At 42.4% G+C, this 27,777-nt stretch overlaps 1 protein-coding gene across 1 annotated transcript in view; it reads left to right on the plus strand.

The window, feature by feature from the left end:
- Positions 1–19,667: 19,667 nt before the first annotated feature.
- The window catches only part of spon1b (spondin 1b), a 117,842-nt gene continuing 109,732 nt past the window's right edge, over positions 19,668–27,777 (plus strand). The window contains exons 1-2 of the mRNA XM_083972808.1: positions 19,668–19,996; positions 21,351–21,457. Coding sequence (XP_083828934.1) covers positions 19,771–19,996; positions 21,351–21,457 — 333 coding nt within the window. The 5' untranslated portion in view covers positions 19,668–19,770. The remainder of the gene's footprint in view (positions 19,997–21,350; positions 21,458–27,777) is intronic.

Consider the following 27,777-nt stretch of genomic DNA (forward strand, 5'->3'; position numbering starts at 1 on the left):
TACACTGACAATACAATTTGGGGTTCGGTATCTTCCACGGTGACACTTTGAAAGGCCGACAGGAGAGCTGGGAATCCACCCACCCAACCCGCTGATTAGTGGACAAAGCACTCTGCCTCATGAGTCGGGCTCAATCAAGATAAATGCAGGTTAACGACACAGAATGTGAAATCAGCTGTGTGAAGAGAACAAATGCTGTCATTTAGAAAGAAAAAAAAAACATCTATTAGCAGCTAAATAAGCTGCACTTACGTATTAAAAACTAGAAGTCGGCAAAACAACTCTCAACTATGTACAGAGTGAAATGTGGCTGCTCATGAAACATCATAAAACACTTTCTAAGAACCGAGGAAACTGCGGTCAAGTGAACAACCCATTTTAAATTAAACATGGTCATTTCAATCAATATAGATATATAATATTGATCGGAGCAGCGTTAATGTGTTCATATAACGGGCTCTTAAAGCTGTGACATATGGAGCGTGTTCAGTTTAGACCTTTGAGTTAATTTGCGTCCGCAGTCCCTCAGGTGAGAGAAATAAAGAGGCTGTGGTTGATTGGTCGGTCGGTCCATTGCCAGAGGAGGCTCTTTAAAAGTGTCACGTAATGCCCGACTGTCTGCATCTATATGAATGTGAGCAATGACAAAGACGCTCGATAAGTTTTTCGCCCCTAAAACTTTTCCTCCGCTGAATGATAAGACGACGATGTGCTTAGCCAGCGTTATGCAGAATCCGCCGCTCGCAGGTGTCAGGTGTCAGTCACATTGGAGACAAAGCTCACACACCCAACAAAGCATATACCATAATCTGCATCCATTTACCCACAGCCACACACACACAAACAGCCTCACTTTGCCCTGGGCTGTAGCTGTGGACAAAGCCTGTTGTTGCAAATGCTGACTTGAGGAATGAAACCTCCCGTCTTTAAAAAACAAAAAGAGCAACATCAGAACGGTGCAGAGAAGGGAAAAGTGTCTTGGAAGGCGAATCTCTCGGGGCAGCGAGGTTCATTCATTCAGAGCCTCTGGTCTTTAAACTCCCCTACTGCTGAGGCTGTGTTTTGCTGAGACAGTGATTCATTTACATACATATAAGGGATGTCTGCTCACCAGAGAGTTTAGGAGATTTGACTTTAACACCCTTTAAGGCTTTAGCGGGGTCTCTGCAGGTGTGTTTGCGTGGACGAGCTCGAGCGTTTGCGTTTTTTTTAAAGGCTGCACCACTGGAATGAGATGAGGCGTGGGGGGATGGGGGGATGGGGTGCTGGTGGTGGTTCCTGTTTTTGTCCTTGATGCTTCATTTCCACAGAAAGTGGTCAATTAGTTCCAAAAGCGTATCAGGTGGATTTAGAAATATGATAATACATGCAGCAAAACGGATGAGTTTGCTCGGGGACGACGCCAGGCAATTTAGAGCGGAGCTGCTGCTGCTGCTGCTGCTACTGCTGCGACTGGTGGTCGTCGTAGAGATAGGATCTGAAAGGACTCTAATGTTCCTGCTATACTTTAAAAGCAATGATATCTGACTGTACAACCGTGGCCAAAAGTTTTGAGAATGACACAAATATTAATTTTCACAGTCTGCCTCAGTTTTTATGATGGCAATTTGCATATTCAGAGTTAAGAAGAGTGATCAGATGAATTAAAGTTAATTGCAAAGCCCCTCTTTACCATGGAAATGAACTTAAGGAGAGAGGTTCAGTTATTGAAGAAGGCTTCAGGATGCCCAAGAAAGTGAAAGTGTGTTAGGGTTACTGCATCTTCACACACTTTTAGAAGATGGCTGGGCAATGTTGACTCTCGGCTCGGCTCGACTCGTTTCAGGTTCTTTTCCTTTACAACTGAGTAGGACGTCATAGTCCCTCCTCAACGTGAGTGGGTCGTCAAAGCACGGCGGCTACGGTCACACCATCTCGCTCTCTTTTTTTCGATGGTCACGTCAGCTCCAAACTCACTCATCTGCACCTCGATTACAGACCATTGTTTGGTTTTTCACACAGCGGTCAATTAACTTGTGTGACAGAATAACAACAGTCCAGATCAGTTGGCGCTGTTGCCGGTGTATTTTTTAAAATTTGCGGGTTTGATTGTATGTGTTTTATAATATCGGCAAGAAAAGAAAACATTGTCAATCGTCCTCTCAATTGCCAATATTAATGTCTGTTTACATCAACCAGACAGGATGAACCAGGCTGCATGACACAAAATGGCTGACCTTGGGGGGCTTTTTGTGTCTTTTGACAGAGTGATTGGTGTTAACTTTACTGTACTTTTGCTCAGTAATTCATGCAAGTATGGCCGGGAATCAAACCCAGGTCAACTGCTTGGAAGGCAGGCAGCTCACCACTATACCACCATCACATACGTAGATGTGTATGGTCAAAAAGCATTAAGTCACATCAGATGAGACATGATTATGTGATTAGCTAAAGAAGATAAAGTTACATTACTGAAGTCAAAACTTAAGTTTGCTGAATTAGCAGCGATGGTTTCACAAAGTTTTGCAAACTATAAATCAAACATCATGTCACTATTGTTCTGCTCATGGTGGCCTCGTACTCATTGTCCTTGTTGGGCTTTTTTCAATTTTCAATAACACAATAACAAACAAAAGACTCAGAAAATCCATTGTGTTGAATGTTTTTCTGTAACGTCTCAACAAGCTGTGTTTGGAAAAATCACCTTGAGGCGAAAGTAACATCTTGATATGAAACATCACTCAAATCCCCAGCAGTGTCTATTCCCAACTTAAAGGTTGTATTGGAGTTCATTAAAACAGTAACAGCTTAAGTTTAGTTCATGTTTACAATAAGCTGACCCGCCCACTTCATTAGCCAAAACCACAGCAGGAGAAAAGCCAACACATGAAACCATCTGCTGCAACCACACGCACATCACCTGTAGGCAATGCCAGGCTGTCAGCAGCAAACAGTTGTCCTTTAATCAAGGTGAAGGGCTGCCAATTAATAGCCGTGTGAGACTGTAATGGCCGACAGCAAGAGGGGCAACAGCTGGTGTAACAGTGAGACGAGGCTAAACCCCTGCTAGCTTCTCCTGCGAGCCTCCTTCATTACAGAAAACAACAAGAAAGTGAACAAACAACATATTGATGTTTTTTTATTTACAGAGTTATGGGATCATTAAAATAAAGATGTATCTTTCATTATGAGGCATCAGATGTGCAAAGATGGTGTTGGAAATGTGAAGGTTCACACTGTGGCAGGACACAATAAAGTGCTCAGTAAATGTCATGATATTCTGTTTATTATGTCTTCAGTGTGAATGCAAAACCTTTCCAACATTATTTATGCCAATAACCAGAAATTCAGACATATTTGAAAAATAGAAAAAATCTTATTCTGGACTTCATATAAGTGAGAATGGGTGAATGTCATTTTAACAAAACTCATATCATTTCTAGATCTACTTGGCTCTGATCAGTCTTGACTATAAATATCCTTTTTGACACAACACATCATCCTCTTTCTACCTTGCCACATAAAGGTTAAAGACCTCTTCCTGCTTTAACACTGAACATTGATTAATTGATTGACTCAATTGAAGTTTGTCTTCAGCCTCTCCCAAAGAATGAACGATAAAAAAAATACGTATGATCCACATTAAAAAAAACTAAAACAAAACAGAAAAAACATGCCATTTACAACATGCACACCATGTGCACATGAGCAGGGAGTAGCAGTTCAATAACTACCAGAGAAAATATTAATAATTAATGAGACGAACAACAAGTGTCTCCAGGTGCAGTCATGTTGCGTTCAATGCCTGTACGGCATAAGGAACAACAGGCTTCTCATATGTTCCAGCTGGTCCCTGGGGCCCTGAATGAACACAAGAGGTGGGTGTGGGGCAACAGCAGCTTTCTTGTTTACAGCAGAGTCACATGCATTGTTAACATCCAATATACAAATATTGTTTCAGGATAAACCCTAAAGTGTAAATTGTGGAGTTGTCTAAGTTGGTTAGATTATGAAACATAACTTAAATATTATGAATGCCAATAATTATCGAATTACTGATAATTACATTATTTGCCAATTAGTAGAGCCAATTATAATTAGCATACATACATAGCATTGATTTCGCTCATTTTCAGTCATTTGCCCCCTAAATTGATTTGAAACAATAATAAATGTTGATTTCTGAAGAGTCATAACTTAAAAGTAGTGATGTCGGTTATATTATTTAGTGAAGTCAGAGGCAGAGATATAATATTAGTTTCATCTTTACTCACTACATCTTAGCCTTTCTTAACCTCAGGTGTGTAAACTGTTAAAAATGTTATCAGTTATCGGCGTCAGCATCGTTATCAGTATCGGTGAAATAAGTTATCGTTCATCCCTATTAAATATCTGTCAAGTATCATCATCATGTTGGATTGTTTTCTAATAAACAAATCAGACAAATGTACCATGACACTAACAACACACCGTCAATGTACAACATGTACAGACCAACTTATATCATTACTAACTACTTATTATAACTGATCCCATTTATGCACAGATGCCTTTAATGTGAGTTGAGGGCGTTTTCTGACTCGTTGACCGACCGCTTCATCTGTCAAAGCAGATGCTCGTCACCTCTTTCTGACACTTTCCACTCAGTGTTTTTCTCAAACAGGAGATGAGGGAGGAAAAAAAAGCAGCTTGAGGAAAGTTTTCCTCTTCTTACACATTGCTGACCCAGTCCTTTCCTGAATTATTTTCAAGCACCGCTCTCCAGAATCTGTCCCCCTCGGGATGATGCTGCTGCAACATTTGTCTGGATAGAGAGGCTCAGCCTTGCTAACAAATCAAGAGATATTAAAGAGAACACACAGCTGCTTCCTTAAAAGCTTAGTTTTGTCAAAAGCATAGAATATTTCACAATGAGACAAGCAGAGTTTATTGTTTTATAAGTGACTCTCGTGAACTTGTGACAGCCTGAAACATCAGCGTTCAAACTTGCAAATCGCTGCAGTTGACTTGCACAGGTTTACCATAAAATGCAATTGCTGCATATTTGCAGTTTGTTCCTCAGACACTTCCAACGATGTTTACTTCTGAAGTTTCTACTTGTACGCATAAGCAACTTTGTTGTTTTTGTAAGAGGTAATTTTTCCCTCCATTCATCACGCAATGATCCCCGCCAGACTGAGGACATTTCTGCCATTCCTGCAAACAATGGTTTGTGAAACCTTTAACTGAACTGCGACAAACGTGACCTTGAATCCCATAAAAACCATTATGTGCTGTTAGTAGCAAAAATCTTTACGTGGGCTCTTGCAGGAAACGTTGGTTTATAAACTCATGACCGAGCAGAAAGAAATGCAACTTGGCATTCGATTTGTAAGTGAGACGTGGAACAGGGGTTATAAATCTAAATGTGTGTGTGTGCGTGTGTCAGTCAGTGTGTGTGTGAGAGAGAAAATGGACTGCAAATGTTTGTGTCCAGTCCACATGTCCAGATTTGGATATGTGTGTGTGTGTGTGTGTCGCTTGATGAGAGACACATTGATCGCTCTGGACCCAGAATGTGGTGTTGTGCACTTCTCTGTTTTTATATTCACATCAGTTCCCACTGGATGGACTCAGTCGCTCTTTGCCACACGGTTCGAACCCGCAGTGAAAAGCCCTCGAGAGACGCCGACCCACCTGTTGAAGAGCTTCACCTCCCTCAGCGACGTTTTCAATCATTCATTATATCACTTGATGAGGCACAGAGATCAATAGTCCATCCATTATCCTGAGGCGAGGCTCTCCGTCCTGTAGAAAAAGGAACAGAACGTTACCAGACAGAGTTGTTTTCGAGGTAAATTCATGCAAAACCGCTGATGCACGTTCCTGTCGGGGGCAGTTTTTCAGCAAGCAGTCTCTGAATTTACCTCTGAAACAACTCTGCCTGGTAACGTTGTGTTATTATCTCATAGCGTGGTGAACGTGCAGGTCACAACTTGTCCACCAGAGCGTTTTGGAGTTGTTGGATTGTGTATTTGATGAGTTTGATGAGGGAAACCAAGAAATCCCTTTAGCCTCCGTAGCGTAGCTCTGAGCAGCTCACGGCTCTGCTCCGCCGTTCTAAAAATAGCTTGCACCGACAATTAAAGGTAACGAACCTACTGCTATGAGGGATTGTGGCAATGGGCCAATTTGCAAAAATGTTTAACTATCCATTTAAAAAAAACATCTGTAATGTTGTTTAGGTTGGTCGAGTTGTTGCCTGAGATGCTGGTGGTTTTGTGGTGTGTTCAAGAGCTGCAGCAAAGAGCTGGCAAAAAGGGATCGTCCTTTTTTTGGTAATTGGATTTCCTTTTCAGGTCAGTAAAAACACTTTCCTCTGTAAAAAAAAAAAGAAAAAAAAAGTGATGATTGAGAAAACCAATGTGCAGGAATTTAGTTTTTTTAACTTTAATATTCAGTTGATACAACCCAGTAATGGTGACCATGGGAAGTGCAGCATAACAAACAGCACTAAGCAGCTGATTTCCATTATCTGCGTCCACTCATGTTTCACAATAACTGACTCGGTCACTGGCCCAGTTGATTACTAACATCCCATCAGAGTCTTGAAACGTGCACGACTCAGTCTTCCACCAGGAGCAGAGTTTTTGCGTCACAGCTTCCTGTGCATTTCCAAGTCATGACAACAGCAAGCATCTCAAGTTCTGCAAAGTGGCACATTGGTGCGTTTCATCATTTCATTCAGGGCTGTGCTTTCCCCCACTTGCTTGCATATATTTTTTTGGGAAAAATACAGCAGTGAATAGATTTCAGAAGATCTCGTTAGACCCAACTAACAAGGTGAAAAACATCCCTCTTTTAACTTTTATCATAAAAGGTTAAGAATGGAGAGAAAAGGAGGGAGGGGAGGGGGACTCAGAACGAGAAGAAAAGAAGAGAGAAAAGTGGAAAATAGGGAAGGAAAAAAAGAATCAAAAGAGGCAGAAAAATATTTTCTTCTGCCTGTGATTCATTCGACCGGCTCTCTGTTATGATGTAAAGTTTCACCACAACCACTGAATGAAACAGTGTAAGCGATGTTCCAGACATGGCTGTGCTGCATTCAAAGCTCTCTTCAAAAAGTTTAGCAGCAGTGAGGTCACTGATACTCGGCCCCAAAGACACTGACGCTGCAACTAACGATGTCATGACATTTGTCAATTAGGTGATGCAAGGTTTACAGAAAGACGGCACATTTGCCAGTCAGCCGGGCGGAGAGTTTGTGCCCTCAGTGGCTTCGCTGGAGCCAAAGAGTGATCAATATGTTAATAGGACAAAATTACTTTTAAAGTGTAGCTTCTCCAAAATTACATCTCATCTGCTATTATGTGCTCAGAGATCACAGTTAGTCCAAACTGAAATATCTCAACAACTTTGTTTTGATGGATTTGTGTGAGAGTTTCTGATGCTGCAGGACTTTTCCTCTTGGTAAACATTAATGGTTTGAGTTAAATGTTGCAACAACTTCTGGATGGACTGCAACGACATCTAGTACTGACGTTCATGTTCTCCTCTAATGATCCCACGAGATCATTTAAGCTCACAGAAAACATACTTTACAATTTTATATTTCACACTTTAAATTTCATTTCAATTCATTAGTTACAAGTATTAGGAATGCACGATAACCATTGGTACAGATAATTATCGGCCCGATATGGCTAATAATTATCGTTCAAAATACACCAATAAGTCCGATAATTTTTGCCAATAAGGTGAATATGTAAATATTTTCTGGTACCACTTTTCATCAAAGTCTGCAGCTTAGTTTCATTAGTTTTTTGATTTGACAGAGTTCCACACATACATTTCTGATGGTTATGATGAGTCTCTCCATGTTTCTTCTCCTGCCACAGTAAATAGTCAACGTTTACATTTTTTTAGACAAAGTCTCATGAACTACTTTTTTTTTTTTTTTCATTGAATGACTGTTTGGGTATTCGTAAATCATTGCCCATCCCTAAAACATGAAATACTCTTAAAGGCCGAGGAGTTGTGATGTTGTTGAGAAATAAATGTTCAAAATTCTGATGTTTCGACAATTTTTTTTTAATAGACAAAATAACTTTAATTACAAAAACAGGTACCTTCATATACCGGTACCAGTTTCCAGGAACTGAGTATCGGTACCATATCAGTTCAAATGTGAAAAGTACCCATTCCTAATGACAATCCATCCCATAGATGTTGAGATATTTTAGTCTGGAGCCAAAAATAGTGGGCGTACAGATCAACCTGCTGCTCCTCAGCGAGCGTATAACTTGTCGGAACATTTTGACAGAAGTGTGGGGTGAGGAAGTGGAGGAACCAAAGAGAAGTCCCATGAAGCCAGACTACATTAAGCAGAAGTGTAGATTAGTTGGAGGTGAGACACAAGCGGATGGAGTAGAGCCAAGCTGATCACCTCCTCCTCCAAAATGTCAGCTCAATTATTCCATCCTGTCGGTGTGGACACACAGGTCGGAGACTGCTGCTCCAGGATCTGATGAGACTGAGCTACTTTTTAAAACTTCTGAACTGTGAGCTGGGTGATCATTGTTTTCCCATATCCCTCTTCACATTTAGTACCATGTTATTAAGTGGCTATTATGTTGTATTTTTTTGCTCCTGGCTGTCCTAAACGGGTGATCAGAGGACAGGACTGGACAACCTGAAGTCAAACAGTTAGTTCTGTGATCACAAACAATGGACTCACACCTGCTGTTAATAGACACGGCTCTACCTTTGCGTTTGCTGAAATTCAGTGGCCCTTCCAACCTCCCCCACACCCCGGCCCATCTATAGCTTGTTAAATTTGATTGACAGAGCAAGATATTTGCGGTGAGTGTCAGGGCGGTGAGGGTTTGGAAATGGAACAGAGATGTCCCTGCATGGGGACAGCATGAAAGTAATACCTACGTACGTGCCTTCTCATTATTATATCTCCACCAATTTGACATGAATGATTTATTTAGCTTCAGGAGGTGTGAGTGCATGCAAATTACGCCTCATACTTTAAAACAATTTTGGATAAGTGTGACAGTCTGACACTTTGTAATAGATGTTTTAGACCCTATCATTTGTTGGCAGGCGCCCCGTTGCATGGCCGTCAGCTACTGCGGGGTTGTGATTTCCACCGGGCTCAGACTGCAGTGAGAGGAGACGAGGCGCTGGACTGTGTGGGACTGTGGGCATCTGGTCTTTTCAGTGGAACACACTTGTATGTCATTAGCATGCCATCATCTTCCACAATTCCTCAATCAGCCAGTCCCCCCAAGTCTTTGCCATTTTGTTTTCTTCCCAAAAATTTTTTTTTTAAGAAATCTGTTGCAGAACAGTTTGTTCAGCCAATGGAGATATGAAATCCATGAAGTTAATAACAATGGCAAACTGCTGTACGCATCAAAAGTGAGCCAGGTTTGATTGCACAGAGTTGGTTTGAGGACAGTGGGTGAATTAAGCAGCAACAGTCCAGTTACTGGGTTTAAAAAAGGAACTATGCAGGATTTTTACCTTAAAGGGACAACGAGGAGTTTTGGAAAAGCGAAGCGTTTTCACACTACATTTATGAGCCTCCGCGCGCACCGTAAAATTCTTTTGACCGGCGCAAGACGGACTCATGTTTTCATTCATCAAGAATTAAAGTCAGAGGTTCAAAGAGGTTCACATACCGTCGGAGTTCCGACCATAAACGGCGGTTCAGCTGCGTTATTCTCATGACTCGTTGCGAAACCGAAAGTAAAAAACGCTGGTCGGCTCGACCAGCATCTCCGCCACCACTAATAATAACAAAATAACGATAGAGACAGAACGATATATTTATCGAAAATGGGCCCATTAACAAGTGTGGGTAGCGGAGATTCATCCACATTAACGTGAGACTTTTTTATAACCGAATAGAAACTCCTCGTTGTCCCTTTACTATGCTATATTTTGTCCTTAATTAAACAGCTTCAGAGTAATTGCGATGGTTAAATAAATGACTTGTAACTTTTTACGGGGAGAATGGAGGCTCTCTGCCTTCCACCTAGTGTCTCTTGGCTGAAAACCAACTTTGCAAGATCAGAGCCTCCGACCCGGTGTCCCAGCTCTCGCCTCTGCGGCACTGGGACATAAACGCGCCCTGTAACTCATAATCTCTTGTTTATCACAGATAAGACTACACAAATGCACACATCGTAACATCGTACATGATAAATAACGTTATCCACCGCTCCATGGATTGATTTCTCGCTGGCTTTGTTGAAAACAAATGCACATGGTCGGGAGAAGGGTTAGCAAAACACCAGAAGAGCGACTGTTTGCATAGTTCCCCTTTAAAAAGAATTCACTCTCTATAGACAGGCAGAAAGTATTCAGATCCATCCATCTTTTTCACTTTTTGTATGTTTGCAGCTTTTTTTCATTTTAATATAAAACTTAGACTTAAATATCATGTTAACAAAGTGAAGGTGTTGCAATACCTTCTAAACGTTTTGTAGCTGAAACTGTAATATACATTTTTATGCAGATGACATGATTGTATATGACTCTGACTCTTTGTTTTTGATATATTTTACATTCACACCACTCTTAAAGGGGAGGGAATCACCAGAGGCAATGCGATACGATATTATCACGATACTTGTGTCTCGATACGATATTATTGCGATACTAAAAATGTTGCAATATGCTGAGATACATTGTGATTTATTAGCTTTTTTTCTACTGCAAACGATGTCTCCAAATGAAATCTGTTTTTTTCTAATAACTAACTAATAACTTCTAAGTCTGATAAGATCGATACTAGGCGTCAGTATATTGATATAGGCTAATACTGCCATGAAAAATATCAAGATATGACCAAAACAATGACAAAAAATATGGTAAAAGTCGGTAAAGATAATATTGTAGTTGCATTATACAAACAGTCGCTTTCAGATTATACTGTGGGTTTATAACTACAAACATCTTTGAATTCATACATAGTCACCTGATCCACTGTTACTTCAGAAGTCTCAGGTAGTGTAAAGCTCTTTTTAATGAGTTTGGTGCTTTGATAATTTTGCCTACATTTACTGTATATTTCACAACAAAACTGCTCAATGACTGTAGAATGCTGCATAATTACTGCACAGCTGCAACAGTCAAGTCAACATGTGCAGGTAGACAGACACACAAAGACGCATACACGCATAACACAACTAAAAACACGTGTTGCACACACTCACAATCTGTTGCAATTATGTTTGGTGATCAGCGCTGATTGCTCCTGTTAGATGTTCTCATCAGTGACTCTTTGCCTGCACGATGCTGATGTGAGTGGTGAACTAGTGTTGTATGAGTGTGTGTGTGTGTGTGTGTGTGTGTATGAGTGTGTGTGCGTGTGTGTGTGTGTGTGTACATGTCTGCACTCCTCAGACATGGTGACACACCTGATGGATGGATGTCTCGTCAGCACAACAGAGATAACTGGATTTGTGGCTCGGCCTTGAGGCCACAAGGTTACAAAAGACATTTCAACTACAGTAACTTCGTACATGAGCACCAATGTACTCACACCTTCCTCAGAATTCAAGTATTCAGCTTTTTCCCTCCACTTAATACAACTTCAACCAATTTGTGTTCACTATTACATACAGTGAACGGTTTCATGTGATATATAGATCTCATTTGTCTCTGGTGGCCACCTGTCTGCGAGCCCTCCACTGTTTAATGGATCACACACAGAAAGCCTATATCCTACATTACAGTGTGGGAATTCATTAAAAAAAAAAAAACCTCAAGTGCACACGGCAACCAGCTGTGCAGCGCTCCCTTAAAAGCTACCTACTGTGATATGAGTGCTTATGCATATGACTGGATTTCATTTTTAGCAGGGCTATCAGTTAATTAACATAGTCGCAATTAATCGCTTGAGTGTCCATTCAAAGTGTACCTCAAGGGATATAATACAAGTGTTAAATAATGGACACACATGCCTGCTTTATGCAAATGTAGACATGATTTAGACATGATGGTTTAAGCATGTCAGATCCTGAAAGTGCATTAATTTTCACAGTTTAGTGAGATGAGACGTTATAGAGACATGTTTCACTGGAGGCAATGATTAATGTGACGCGACGTGGTTAAATAAATGATGTCAGGTTGTCTCCTAGCTGCTCCGCGTACATGCTAAAACTAAACACCATCAACTGATCAATAGAAGCGCTCCCACTGCAGGAACTTCGGGGTAATTTAACAGGCCCGTTGCCCCAGGCCCTGTGGCTCCATCACCCCCGAAGGTACAGTACTCCGAGAGAGAGCAGTAAACATTGCATGACGTTCAAAACGTCTTCTTTTTTTCATTTCAAAAACGCGCATCACTAGAAACAAAATTATTAAGTTTGACGATCAAAACTTTGCACTTTACACGTCACTGACAATAAAATGCGCTGTTACTTGACTCAAGAAGTCCCATCACAAAATAATAATACATCCATTAAAGCGTACGTTATATACACTTTTTTCCAGTCCATCAACTAATCGGAGGAGCTTCCTGAGGTTATGGTTATGGTTAGAGCGATAGGAGGGCGAGTCCAATGTGCCAAAGTTTAACATTTTATTTACAAAAGACACACGATAAAAACACGATAGTTACTTCTCCTGGTAATTAGTTACTTTTATAATGTAATAATTCAGAATTCAGTTACTAACTCAGTTACCTTTTGGGGAAAGTCAACTATAAAGTATGTAACATGCCCAGCACTGCTCAAAAGTCCGACAGGTCATATGGGCCCTATCCAATCCAATCCACTTTATTTATATAGCACATTTTAAAAACATGGTTACCAAAGTGCTGCACAACAGATACAGTACAAAACAGTAAAATAAATAGAGTTAAAGTTAAAATACAGTAAATTAAAAGCATATAAAAGCACTAAGAAAAACATAAGATCAGATAAAACACTAAGAAATATAAAAATACAATAAAAGACAGAGACCACACAACTCTTAAAAACAAACAATAAGATCTTAAAATTAATTCTAAATTGGACAGGGAGCTAGCCAGGGAGGTGAGAATGGGGGTAATGTGATCATGCTTGCAAGTTCCTGTTAAAATACATCCTCTGCAGTAGAGACACGGTGGACGGTTCCTGTGAGGTTCCTCCCCCTCTTCCTTTACCAGGAGCTTCCTCGGTGAAAACAGGGCTAATAATCAGGGATTTTGGAAATTTCTGTTAAATACCTGTGTGGCCATGAAAATTTTGCTCACTTCCTGCGAAAACCTCATGAGCAGACCTTTTCCCCCACCAGATGCACTTGGCCCGACTGCGGCCCTGAAAGAACAGGTGTACCTGGTTATATTAATGACAGTTCTGTTACACTTGGACGTGCCAGTCGGCCCTGACGGAGAGCCAGTATGCAAAGTATGAGCCGTGCTGGCACACCCAGATGGAGCACATTCATTATAAAAAGCTATTAGATGCACCTGTTTTTTAACCAGTCAACATCTCCGCCGTGACACTCGTGCGTTGCACTCGAGGTCTTTTGCACGTTTGAGCTGCATCGATTCTGTCAGGAACCCATTGTCAGGTCTGTCAATTTGAGATGCGGGTGATTACGGTGAACTATCATCGAGCCTTTTCACAGCTGCCAAAACTCCCATTTCCCCGTGTTCAGGGTCCTCGCCGCGGGCAGTCGGTGCTCCTGCAAGGGTGCTAATTGTGTGCAGCCACGTCGACTTGGCAAGTTTGTGGATATTCATTAGAGGGGTGATGGCATGAAAGAGAGTGGTAGTGGTAATTTTTTGGCACACGGGGAAATATTTTGAAGAGATGTTCTGAAATGAGCCCAAAAAGCAGGTCTGTGCAGGCAGCAGCTCTGCAGAGGAATATCAATGTCTGGAGTCAGTCAGTACAGTAGAAGGCTTATGTCTCCTCTGTTGGAGGCTCCAGCTCTTTTACCGGGCCAGGCTTTGTGTTGTGCTGAACGTGTACGGACTTGACGGCGACGACCCACCCAACACCTGGTGGGACAACAAACAACCTGCAAACCCACACACTTCTCATTTAAGAGTTTACATAAGACGATAATGGCAAATACTAATACGCTGTCATCCTAGAAAACCACACCCAGGAAGTGACATAACCACGCCCCTCTGTCTGCAAAGCCTTTTACCCCCAAACAACAGACAACAAAGACAGAAAACCGCAGCACTGGTGCATTAGTTTAATGTGTTTATATGTGCGTATTATGTTGCATTAGAGTCTTACATCAAAGATCAGTGGATGGATTGATGCATAAATGAATTAATTAGAGGTAATATCTTGATTGATTTACTTTAATTTGTTATCTTACAAATTTGCTAGCTTGTTAGCTAACATTTATGTAACTGTACTTGCACTTATATATTTGAATTAGCTTGCTCTTAAACTCATTTTATACCTCTTACATAAAGTCACTGTATATAAAAATGGCCTTTAACAGTTAGTGTGCCAGTTTAACATTTTATATTGCTCTCTGCTCTTTTGGGCTTTTCATACTTTAACTTGTTGTTTTTTAAATACAATGGTTCACAATTGGTTATTATATTACCTTCTAACTTAAAAAAAAAAGTGCTATTAAATAAGTGTATTATTATTATCATCAGTATATCATAGCCATCCATCAATCCGAGTAAACAATTTTCCTCAACCCACTTAACTGTATCTGAATCCTCTTCAACTGTGTTTATCTGACTGGAGTGAAACCATCAGATTACGTAGTGGTGGCACTTGAGTGAAAAACATCTCCTTCTTCTTCACCGTGTACAAGACAAAACAAAGAACACATCCTCCCCTACAATGAGCACTTAGCCTATATAATCCAATACATCCGATCCATCTTCATTACTTGAGAAAGAAGAAGGAAAAAAAAAAACCTAAATGACGCAAATGCCTTCTGTGAACAGAATAAAAGAGTCTTGTAAGATGATTAAAAATTCTATTACACACTTGAGTACAATATCTCGGGCTTTTTTAGGACTCTTACAGCCCATTAGAGGAAATGACTTCCACACACTAAGATCGGAGCAATTTTCATATTTAATGCACCCCCCTGGCCCCATGCTTCCTGCATCAGGACCTTATTACCCTCATGGAAGTCTTATTCAAACAGGCAGGTTGACTGAAGACAAATGCATATATTATTAGAGTGGCTGCAGGACCTCGAAGGAGCAAAGAGAGAAACAGGATCTATACAGACATCGATTTCATGCTGGTACTCTGCTTGATTGTTTTAACATGTATGTACATAACCGAGGAGGTGGTGTATGAGAACATGAAGTTCAGGAGGACAGATGGGAAGATTTCACACCAACACTAATATCCTCAAGCTGCAGGAGGAAGAAAAAAAAGAAGAAGTTATATTTCTAAATGCAGGAATGTTACTGGCTGGTGTGCAAACAGGTTGTTTTCATTTTGAAAGGTCAGTGGGTTGTTTCTGACTGCGTGTCTCGGTCAAGGGTACGCTCCAGACGTCAGCCATCCGTCAGACAGTTTATAGTGCAGAGTCACTCCAGATGGGATCCATCACGCTGTGACATGCAGGCTGATGTTGTTTAGTTTAACCATCCCCAGTTCTGAGCAGGGCTTTCAGCTAGGTAACACTCCCAGGCTTTGGACACACACACACATTTGGCATGTGGGCGGACAGGACAGGACGGACGGCCATGAAAACTCAACAACGAATCAGTTCACTGCAAAATTATTTCATAACGTGAGATTTTTGTTGTTACCGTGCATTTGTTACTGAAGCAAAACAAAGAGGTGATGATAGTAGATGTTTAAAGTTGTGCGTGTTATTGTGATTCAGGAAGATCAAGAATGTTTCACAAGAACAAGATGAAGTTTAAAGGTCAAAATATCAAACTTTAACATGTTGGAGGAATAAATCTCAGCTGTGTAAAGAGTACTGAAACATTCTGTTCACTTACAAGTACTTTTAGGGCGTATTCACACCTGCTTTGTTCCAATTCAGCAACTAAACCGATACAACTGTTGCATTATTTTTTTGGGAGCTGTTTGTGTCCAAGCTCCAAACGGTCCAAAGTTGTAAACAAATGCCATGCGCTATCAAACTCTTCTCTTATTGGTCAGACATGAATTAAAAATTAAATTATCTTAATGAAAATTAAAATCCGACACAGTCCGAACCGCGGTTGAAGCCTAGACCACCAGACCCAATCCGAGTCTTTTGTGTAGCCTATTTTTCAGCCCTAATCCGACCGAACACAGCAAAAAAGAAAAAAGAAAAGAAGCCGAAGAACCACTGAAGACCAGCAGCGTGTAGTGTGTTGTGTCGGTTTCTGTGTCGGTTACGTTCTCACTACAAACAAACCGCTCCAGTGCTCGGTTGGAGACGAGCTGAGACCGCCTCTCCCCAAGCAATCTTGGCCCGCTTGTTTTGTTCTGCATCCGAGCCCGGTTGCTGTGACCAAACAAACCGATCTCTGACGTAAATCGATCGCTCCCTGTTCCAGAACAACTGGTCCATTTGATCCAGGTGTGAAAGCACCCTTAGTTGAAACTCTACTAAAAGAAGCACAAATAAAAGTCGGGCCTGGGGGCAGGACACATGATCGGCCCATTAAACCCACTTCGAGTTTCAATAGGACACGCTGGTTCAGGCCGGGTTCATGCCGAAAATATGTACAAATAACTGGGGTCGGACCTCGGGCAGAAGTCGTCGCACCAAGTTGTAAAGGTGACTCGGACCCGGTTTTGATTCCACCCACCGTGTCATTCCCTCTCTTCTCTTTTATTTCCCCATTTCTTGTCTCTACAGCTGTCGTGTCAAAATAAAGACATGAAAGATGGAAAAAGAAAAAAACTCCTTGTCTCATTCGCCTGTGGACTCCGGGCTGGAGAGGTACCGACCTGAAGCCTCCGCCCCGAGAAGAGGTACTAAAGTAAAAATTAAAAAAAATTAAAAAAAGACTCAAGTACAAGCTGAACTGAAAAGTACTCACCTTCATTTTTATAATAAATCTTGTCTTGGTTTCCTTGTAGCGTTTTTAAACTTTTGCCTTCTCTGTGTTTGAATGCAGATGTGTCTGGAAGACGCAGCCAAGGATTTACATCCTCATCATCAGTCACCACTGTTTCTGTGCCGAAGCATGAGATATTGATCTGACTGATCAGCTTTGGATACAATACGTTTGATTGGTGTCTGGTCAAAGTCAGAACTTTTTGTTTTGTTTTTGTCTCTTTGTTTCAGTCACATCAGTGCTTGTGACTCATTATAATACTTTCACCTCTGTGAATCTCATCTTACTTTTGGGATGTTTCAGGACCAAGTAGCTGAAGAGATTAACCATATCAGTGATTATTTTGTCTTTATTTCCTTGATTAGAAACTGTCCCATCCTGAATTTTTGACTGCTGTGATGCTGCTATCTCAGTTGTTCTCAGTTGTTCTTTGCTGATGCCTTATACAGTGTGTATGGTGTCTATATACGCACACATGTATAAACTGATTGTTTCACTTTGTTTGCCAGGTTGGAGAGAAGGGATGAGGGTGTGTGTGGAGGTGTTCAGAACTCTGCTGCATGTGTATGTGTGTGTGGCTTGATTGCCAATTGTTGTTCACTGATTATTGTGAAGTTAAAAACAGAGATGGAGGTGGTTGGGGGTGAGGAAAAGAAAAACATATTCTAAACTTCAGCTCATTGCAGCTGAGTCCAAACTACACATTTAATACGAGACCTTAAAACCTCTGCATTTCCATAATCCCTTGTACCTTTTTCTCTGCACTATAATAAAAGTTGAGGAGGAGGAGGAGGAGGTGGAGGAGGAGGAGGAGGAGGAGCGCAGTGATAACGCAGAGTGACAGATTTACTAAGTGGCCGTGCAGGAAGTGGAGGTGCAAACGTCCTTTGGCGACACCTGCTGGTCAAGTCTCTCTGGCTCCTGTGGTGTGTGAGTGCATCACTGCTGCCTGGATGAAGTGTTTACATGAGGCTTCATATACAGCAGATGTCCATTTAATAGAGAGGCATTCAGATTCAATTAGAGCAGAGTATAATGGAGCACGTGTTTATTTAAAGTAAACTAAGACTGATTTGATTTATATGATGTTCAATCCGGGCCTAATCAACAACACCGTGCTGCTGCTGCTGACTCTGCTCTCAGCCAGTAGCTTCATACGCATTAAAACATCTCGCTGTGCAATTTGCATTTTAACATGAAGCAGGACAGAGTCAATAAATCACATTTTAATCTAACTATGGAGCCGGTTCTGACCGGATTTCACTTATTTAACAATTGACCCAATCTGTTCACTTCCTCCATCCTTCCTTCTTTCCTTCCTTTCTCCCTTCCTTCTTTCCACAATCCTTTCTCCCTTCCTTCTTTCCTTCCTTTCTCCCTTCCTTCTTTCCAAAATCCTTTTTCCCTTGCTTGCTTCTTTCCTTCCTTCCTTCCCTTCGTCCTTACTTCTTCTTCCTTCCTCTTTTGATCCAGTTGACCTGGTCTGTTCCCTCCCTCCATCTTTCTTTCCTTCCCTTCATTCCACAATCCTTTTTGCCTCCCTCCCTTCCTTCCATTTGTCCTTCCTTCTTCTTTGACCAAATCTGTTCCCTCCCTCCATCTATCTTTCCTTCCTTTTTTCCTTCCTTCTTTCCTCCCATCGTTCCCTTTGTCCTTCCTTCCTTCCTTCCTTCCTTCCTTCCTTCCTTCCTTCCTTCCTTCCTTCCTTCCTTCCTTCCTGCCTTCCTTCCTTCTTTCCCTTCTTCCTTCCTTCTATCCCTTTATCCTTCTTTCCTCCCATCATTCCCTTTGTCCTTCCTTCCTTCCTTCTCTTCGTCCTTCCTGCCTTCCGTCCTTCTTTCTTTCCCTTCTTCCTTCCTTCCCTTTGTCCTTCCTTCCTCCCTTCCTTCCTTCCTTGACCCAGGAGGAGAGCAGGAGGGTTTTAACGAGTATCTTTGTGGATTTGTGCATGACGCGTAGTGTTTTGCCGTAACTTTGGAGAAAACGGCGCACAACAGAAGAATAAACACACAAGTCATGTTGTTGCTTGTTTACTTTTGATAGATTTCTGCGGCTCCGTTATGAATGAGTAATGAGCAGATCCGACTCCGCGTGCGCTGCCAGCAGTTTATAAGAAATTTAAAATGTGTTGTCGTATATTTGAACAGCAGCAGGAGAAACATTTGTGTTTCCCCCCCAAGAGGTGAGATTCCCATGCACAGTGTATGTGTGTGCGCACTCTGTGTAGTGTGTGTGTGTGTGTGTGTGTGTGTGTGTGTGTGTGTGTGTGTGTGTGTGTGTGTGTGTGTGTGTGTGTGTGTGTGTATGTGTGTGTATGAGTGGAGGGCTGGCTCTTATTAAAGTGCGGAGCTCCGGTCTGGACCTTCCCTCGCGCCTCAAGTCAAGGAGACAGCCGCGTGCACCCGCGCTCGGTTATTTGTCGGCCCCCCGCTGCTCCCAGGCTCCGTCAACACCACACTGATCCGGAAACAGCAGCAGCAGCAGCAGTTCCTCCTCTCCTCTGCTCTCCTCTCCGCCGCGGTGCGCCCCAGACTCTCTCTCTCTCTCTCTCTCTCTCTCTCTCTCTCTCTCTCTCTCTCTCTACTTCAGGATGGGCTCGTCTCCGTCTCCTTGTCTTCACCTCTCGCGCTGACTGTGACGCTGCTGTTGTAGTTTGGTGGGAGTTTGTGAGGAAGGAGAGAGCGGACCCCCTCTTCTCTTCTCTTCTCCACTCCACCGCTGCCCCTTTTTGTTTCTTTTTCTTCCTCTTCTCCTCCTCTCCCTGGACTGTCCCCTCATCTCATCTCTGGGCTGCAGTTTCCGAGATGGGAATGTATTTGCATCTGCTGCTTTTGCAGTACTATTTCGTCACGAGTTTTGTGTGCAACGCCGTCGCCTTCGTGGAGGAGCCGTCCGGGGGCAGGTCGGACGGCTACTGCGGACGGATCCTCCGGGCGCCGACCCACGGGACCCGGAAGGATGGACACCATGAGTTCAGGCTCCGAGTGGAGGGAGACCCCGAGACCTACGAACCGGGCAAGACCTACAGAGGTATAAAGAGTTTGTTTTCACTACTGTGCATTGGCGCAACCCGTGCGTAAACCTGCGCAAAATGTAACCACGGACTGTTTATTGTAGTTGGAAAGAGAAAAAAAGGAAAGAAAAGTATGTCCTCCTTCTGTTTTAATTTTAATTTCCACCATGTACCCGCTAACAGTGCAGAGTAATAACCACAGTAATCTAATATTTTATGAGAAATTGCAGCCTGGAGGACGCAATCTCCAAACTGTCCAGTCTGCTGTCTCCTCTGCAGGGACAGTATTGGTTTGATAAGGCTACTTACTGTTATAATGTCTGACCTATATTCACTTCCTCTCCCCTTCCTGTAAGCAAGTGGACACACACACACACACACACACACACACACACACACACACACACACACACACACACACACACACACACACACACACATAGACTGACAGTAATGGCTCCAATTAAACTGACCCCTAACAATGTAGCCCCCTCTCCCATCTGGTGGATTTGACCACATGAAGAAAACCTTTGGGCCGATTCTTGACGAGTTTCAAACTGAGCACCATGTGGGCTTCAACTCAACAACTCTTTATCTTAAATCCAAAGTTTAGTCTGAAATATTGAAATAAATCCAGAGGAAGGACGTTGGGTTTTTGGTCAGTCAGCCACAGTGTTGATACAGGCATCAAAAGCTGAAGTTGAAATTCAAAGGTGACCTTGTCTTTAAGTCTCTCCACTGAAATCATTCCCCTGGTTTTTACAATTTATTATTTTTTATAGCCGTGACACTTTTTTTTCCTTTTCTTTTTTGCCAGTCCAGTGCTAAGTTTTAATCGGCTACCAGGGACCTGTGAAGGACGGCACTTTAGGAAAAAAAAGGAAAAAGAAAGATTTCCCAAGTCTCAGTCTGAGTCTCAGTGGACTTTATGTGACAAATAAGTTCTTTAAAAAAGTGGACAAGTTTAAAATTATTGACATCCTCCTTCTACTCAATGCAAAGTTTTAAGATAAATGGGCTCGTATGGAAATGCGAGGTTGGGGCATGAAGGTGAGTCGCATAAAATTCTCCCCACATCTCATTATATGGCTGCGAATCCTGGCCCTGTTCTCCTGCACTAAACTCCCCGTGTGAGATTTATAGGCTCTTTTTTTTTTACTCCTACTGTGAGATGCTGCTAAGCCTTTTGTTTACAGCCTTCACTCTGATGCTGGAGAGCCTCGCAGCTTTCATACCTGTTCCTCTGAACATCCTCTGAGGTGACCCCTCGTCAACGTACAGTAAAGCCTCTTTGTGGAGTGAACACACACACTAACACACACTCTCACACTCTCACACTCTCATCCTCCTCCTCTTTCTCTTTCTCCACAGTGGTCCTCCTGGCAGCCAGCCCTTCTTATTTCAGAGGATTCACCCTCATCGCGCTGAAGGAGGGCAGAGAGGGCACCACAGACGACGACTACGCCGGCCAGTTCCAGGTAAGGATTAGCAGGTGTGGAGAGGAGGAGGAGGGAAAAAAAGAAGAGAAAGAGAGAAACAGATTCTCTCTTTCTCTCTCTGCATATTGAATGTGCTGCTCTGAGCTTTCTGGGAAAGTTCTCAGGAGATGAACTCATTTGCATGCTTTAATGCACATGGGAGTCGACTTAGCTGCTCCCCTGCCGTCTTCTGATACGGAGGGTTAAAGGAGGTGTCGCTGACAGATGCAACACGGCTCAGCTATAGAAAACCTGAGCTCTCTCTCTCTCTCTCCGGTTGTAGCGGAGGAGAAAAAAAGAGAATCTTGTGGTGGTGGTTGCCTATTTGGGTGCATGCAGCTCTCCCAAAAAGGCGAGGAGGAGGAGGAGGCTGACACGGCATCCTCCCCCCCGCTAAGCAGCAGATATTTTCTCCCGCGGATGAAGGAGAGAGATGGAAGAAGAAGAAGAAGAACGGAGGAGGAGGAAGAAAGAGAGGAACAGAGAGAGTGGTAGAGAAAGCAGGAGGAGAGAGATGTGAGATGTTAAGTTCAGTGGTAACACAGACTCCTACGGAGCAACAGAGAGCTCCTGAAGAGAGAGCCAGACTTCCTCAATTACCTCCCGCTCAGTGTAAACAGGAACACACATCTGTAGCTGCGTTTCCACACGCTCCCGCTAACCAGGCAGAGCAGGAGGCGGATTTATTGTTCCCAACAGTTTGAGGAGAAAACTGGAAGGACTTCTGCTATAGATGGAGACATTGTTATTTCTGTTTTCCACTTGTGAAGCGGTGAAAGAAACTACAGGCACCAGATCAGCTTCTGATTTGGACGAATAAACATCCATTCATTGATTCAGTTAGTAGGATGAAGATCATATGATTTCCCATCTTTCCTACAAGCATATTATTGCTATTCACCTAATCACCGTCATCTGACTTCCTTCTTGTCATGGTTTCCACGACCACAAGAGGCTTTTTGTCGTTTGACCGCATCTTGTTGTTTTAGGGCATTTGCTGAGAAAACTGGCTCATAATAAACTGCTTGTGGTCTCAAAAAAGCATGGACGGACACCTCTCCACTGCTGCAATAAAACCTTCATGGATTCAGGATTTATTGCAAAATGATATTACTTCTTGTATCAGACACTGTAGCTGTGTGTCATTCATTGGAGGATGTACTAGGTGAAGGTGTAGACCGGGAAGGCCCAACTGAGAAGAGACGGTCTGGTCTGTGGAGGACTTACCCTTTGCACCTTTTACTATAACATCACAAATAGCAACTGCGACACAACATCTAACAGCTGGACTGAGCTGAAACACAATACTTACATTTAACAGTGTAATCCTAAGGCTCTCTGGTGGTTTTGTTTGATTGTATTACTGGTGTGCAATGAATCTTGGGATAGGTAGGTCCACAGCTACATTTGAATGATACAGCTGAGTTGTGCTGGTCTTCAAATATGATGCCATCCCCCGACTGTAGATGCAGCTTCAAGCTTCTATATCCAAAAGTACATGGACATCTTAAAGGGATACTTTCATCCAGAATCAATAATTCACCAATTTTCTACTCTCCGTCATGCCAAGGAAGGGTTCGGAGAACTTTAAGAGTCGTCAGCTTTAGGAGTTCCAGGGGGGGTCCAGCTGGCAATGGATTTTCATATAATGGCGGCGGATAGAGTTCACTTTTGAATCGTCCAAAACACACACTATGAAACATCCAGATACCTCCATACTGCTCGTCTGTACTGACCCAAGTGTCCTGAAGCTGCCACGTGAAAAAGTTGTTCGGAAGAAATTAGCCTTGTTGTAGCAGTAGCTCAACAATCTCTGTGCAAGATTTGCTGGGATATGTTCGTTCGTCGTTGTAAACCACTGGATGTTTGATGTAAACACGGCTGAACATCTCGCAGCAAATCTCGCGCAGCCACTGGGAGCTACTGCTACAACAAGGATAAAAACAGAGATCACATACATTTTTTCCGAACAACTTTTTCATGTGGCGGCTTCAGGACACTTGGGTCAATATGGACGAGCAGTATGGAGGTATCTGGATGTTTCATAGTGTGTGTTTTGGACGATTCAAAAGTGAGCTCTATCCGCCGCCATTATATGAAAATCCTAACCCCTGCAACTCCAAAAGCATTTTGATGACTCCTAAAGTTCTCCAAACCCTTCCTTGTCATGACGGTGAGTAGAAAATTGGTGAATTATCCATTTTGGGTGAAGTACTGTATCCCTTTAACAAGTTGCTTGTTGATGTTTCTGCTGCTATGACGACCTCGACTCCCCGTTCAGCCACTGGAGCGTCAGGCCACTGACTCTGGGTGAAAAGGCCAGTCAAGTTCTCTCGTACTGAACTCTGGAGGTCATGTCTTTGTGGATGTTGCTTTGTTCAGAGTTGAAATAGAAAACGATCTTTCCACAGAGTTGGACACACTGTTATCTTAAAAATCTGATAATATCTAATAATAAGGTGGGAGACGTTCATGAGAGCTTTAGTGCAGCAGGAAAGCTCATAACAGATCCTGAAAGTCACGCCGTTCTCCAGCAGGAGATGTGTTCAGGTACTGCTCTTTGTTGCTTCTGCTACAGACAAGATTTTTCTTTAAAATCGTAGTTGGACCAGATTTTGTGGTGGAAAGTTCAGGCATGGGCGAAGTGGAGCAATTAGTGAATCAAGTGTTTCCTTTTAACTTTAACATGAGCAATGTTTTACCGCTTTCTCCTAAATTGCAGCACTTATTCCACTTGAAAAGTCTGGCCTGACCGTCTCTATCCAGCGTACATTTTTACAAATCTAAATTCAGATTTTCTCTCTTTCTTTTTTTTTTAATTAACATTTTTTCATGACAGAGTAGAGGAAAGACAAGCTTTTGTCTCACTGCCCCATCCGAGTTTTGTCAGATTCAGACTTTCGGTGGGAAAACCTGAGGTTCGTATAGTCTTGGCAGAGTTGGAGCTGTTTGATTGATTCACTGTTGGTCCCTCAGGTCTGTAGTGACCATCAGAGTCAGACAATGAGTCAGTGTCCACTAATGACAGATCTTATCCCCCATCATCTTCTCAAAAGTAAAGCCTCTGTACGTCGTCTTGAAAGTGCATCATTGCTTCATTCTTCAAAGTGTTCGGTCATTAAGTGATTCAGTCACTTTTACTCCTCTTGCTGGTGTAATTTTTTTAATGTGGTGTGAAGTCTGTGGTTCGACCTTTACATCTCAGCAGCAGCAGCAGCAGTGTTGCCTCTGGGTCGACTCAACTTTTCCTACAACTGAATTATAATGAGCATCCTTAACGTGCTTCGACTCAGCTTCAACAAAACAAAGGCAACAAACCATGTGATAAAAAAAAGAACAATTACAACAATCCATCTATAAAAATGTGTTTTTACAAGTTAAAGAAAGTTGAGAAGTATTTTTTTAGTGGAAAGAGCGTGAAAAGGAAGAGGTTCTCACAGTTTGTTGTAGGAAAACACAAGATACCAGAGTGACCACGTTGTTTTGTAGCTCACAGCAGGACTTTGGTTTTTTAATGGATCAAGGAAATTTTGAACCATTGGGCCGTCACGCAGCGCCGCTAACTCGCTTTTGGTTCTGAACTGTTCAAACGCTCGACGTCTCCTCTATTTGATTCCTGCTCCCTGCACAATAAACACCTCGCAGTCTCCACCTCGGCGTCCCAGCAGAGTCTGGAGCGAGGCTGAGACCAGGGAGCAGAAACTGGAACAGTGCGTGCGGAGCTCGAAAAACAAAATTAAATTTGACAACCCGGCTCTGAGATCTGTTAACACACATTGCCAAACCCATCAAACACTTTTTTGTTCTGTAATTTGCGAATGTAACTGACGCATAATTTATACACATTGAGATGTCAAAACACAGTCAAGTGTTAAAGGAGCAAATCTGAAAAAAGTTTGGAAAAGTCGACTGCACTTGCACTGCGTGAAAGTTTCATTATCACCATTTTACTTAGGATTCATTTAGCATCAGAAATTAGCTTCAGCATGATTTCACTTATTAAATACAGCATCCTTTGTGTCCCATAATACATCAGTGAAGATGCAGCATGACAGCGATTCTGGCTTTTTTTAATCTAAATGACCTCAATCCATCAAACCCACAGCTTCTCTTTATCAGGGAGGTTTACATAATAATAAAAGCTTATTCAAAATTAAATTGAATACAATGATTCATGCTCCTGACAGTTTACTTTCCACAAGTTAATTATGTGGCTAGTTTTGCAATGTCATGATTGTTATTGTGCAGTGGAAGAGGGGGCCAAACGGACACAGTTGCGGTTCTCCGTGCGGCTGTTCTCTCTCCTTGCTCTCCGGTACTGGGTTGTTTCTGGCAGCCGTCCTGGAATGTGCCCGCCTGCTGCTTTTACTAAAACACCACGACCGAGAGTCGCTGCTCATTGCTTTTTTTTTTCCTTAACAGCAATAATCTGCTGTTTGTCCCCGTTACCGCCATTAAAGGACTTCTGTCTTAATGTGTCCGACCTTTTAGAGAGTGTATCTGTGTTGAATGCGAGAGGCTCGGTGTCCCACTGTGTCTGCAGCCATTGTCTACCCTGGAAATGTGTGCCTTTGTGCTTATATATGCACCGAATGGGCATGTGGGTATACATGTGGGTCTGCGTGTGTGTGTTTTTCCCAGCCCTCCTTGCGATAGTGTGGGACGTGGGTCATATTTATCTAGGCCAGCAATGTGTTATTGCTCAGGGAGACAAACGGAGCTTGTTTGGATAAGGGAAGAGATGAGCAGACATGAGATATTATCTTCTTTTCTTTTTTTTCCCCCTGCACAGATTATCAAGGGTTCTGAGTTTAGCCGAGGATAAACAAACCCAATCAGTTTAAAGTGCCATAGCTAAGTCATAGGTTTTAGATAGAGGCAATTATGTAAGCCAAGCAGGGCTTATATGGGCTTTAAAGAAAAGGACATATAGGATGTGTGCCGGGCTGTAATGATGGTGACCCTGATATGCAGCCTAATCGGACTGAAATGTGATGCCAAAGTAATTATTGCCTCTCTAAGTACCAAAAGATAGATGCGTGCTGCAGGAGCCCTGAGTCTCACAGCCCTCCCTGTTTATTCTGATTAAAAGGAGTTTACAAGGACAACTGTGTGCTTGTTTACTTCCAGTGGTGCCACAGAATAGTTTACACAACTTTTTTTTATTTATTATGCTTGACAAGCTGGTTGGTTCGGATGCTTGAGGTTTGCATAAGTAATGTTGTACTCTAGCGCTGATTACAGCTTATTAAATACATAATGCAGCGAGGGAATGAGTGTGAGGCCAATTTTCTCACTTCTTAGTTACTTGACGTGCTCTCCAGGGGACTCGGTTATGATTCCTCACGTCTCCAGTCGAGGTGTATTGTGAATTGATGAACATAATGTGAGCAAAATGAATGTTTACACTCTTTTGGAACATTTTCATATGAGTAAATACTCATTATGCTAATCTGTTCAAACAAGAGATGACTGACCATCACATGACAAACACAATATGGGATCAGGGCCCACGCTGTCAAACAGCAATCACAAAGGACTTATCCCTCACTGGCTTCCCACCCATTAACACTGAAGGTCACTTACGGAGTTGCGTATGCTCTTCCAGTGATTTAGTTATGGTTTTAAAGTGCGTGTAAAGTCAAATACGAGATTTGATTGAAATCATAATAAATATATTCTGATATGGTTCTTGAAAACATGTGAAAAGAGTCATAACTACAGAGCATTGAACTGTGGAGTGTGAGGGTAAAACTGTTTTTGAGGACGAGGATTTATCTGTTTTTTTGGGCGGGACTAAATAGGGAGCTGAATGACCCCGCCCCTAAGGGCTCGACTCCAGCACTACTATAGTATAAGAGCCAGTGCACATAAAAACTTCGCACTTAGCCTTGAGGGCTATGCCGCAACGACTATGAGGGCTGCCGTCGTCAGCACAGGAGACTGATCGGGTACGATGTGACAGTTCTCATGAACGTCGTTTGGTGGTATTTGATTGACAGTTGAAATTTGACGAAGCTTCGCAAGTGGGCGGGGCTTCAGTGCCTGCAGCTGACATGTCTCCAGCTTCCAGAGCAGAGAGAACTGCTTCATTTTGTCATTGTTTTAAAACCTGATTTCACCTACTAAACATTTTTTCTAGCATTCAAATTTGGCAGGATGGTTAATAAGACATCTGTCTGTGACGTGACTAACTCAGAAAACAAATCTAGTTTCACTTTACAAGGACTTCGTTGGTCGCTGGCATCTCGCCGCCTGCCACCGCTAGCGGCCGGTGGCCGAAGCGGCGGGACTTTGTGTCCATTCAGGCTTTCTCAATT

This window comes from Trachurus trachurus (genome assembly GCF_905171665.1).
Source record: "Trachurus trachurus genome assembly, chromosome: 6".
NCBI classification, from domain to species: domain Eukaryota; kingdom Metazoa; phylum Chordata; class Actinopteri; order Carangiformes; family Carangidae; genus Trachurus; species Trachurus trachurus.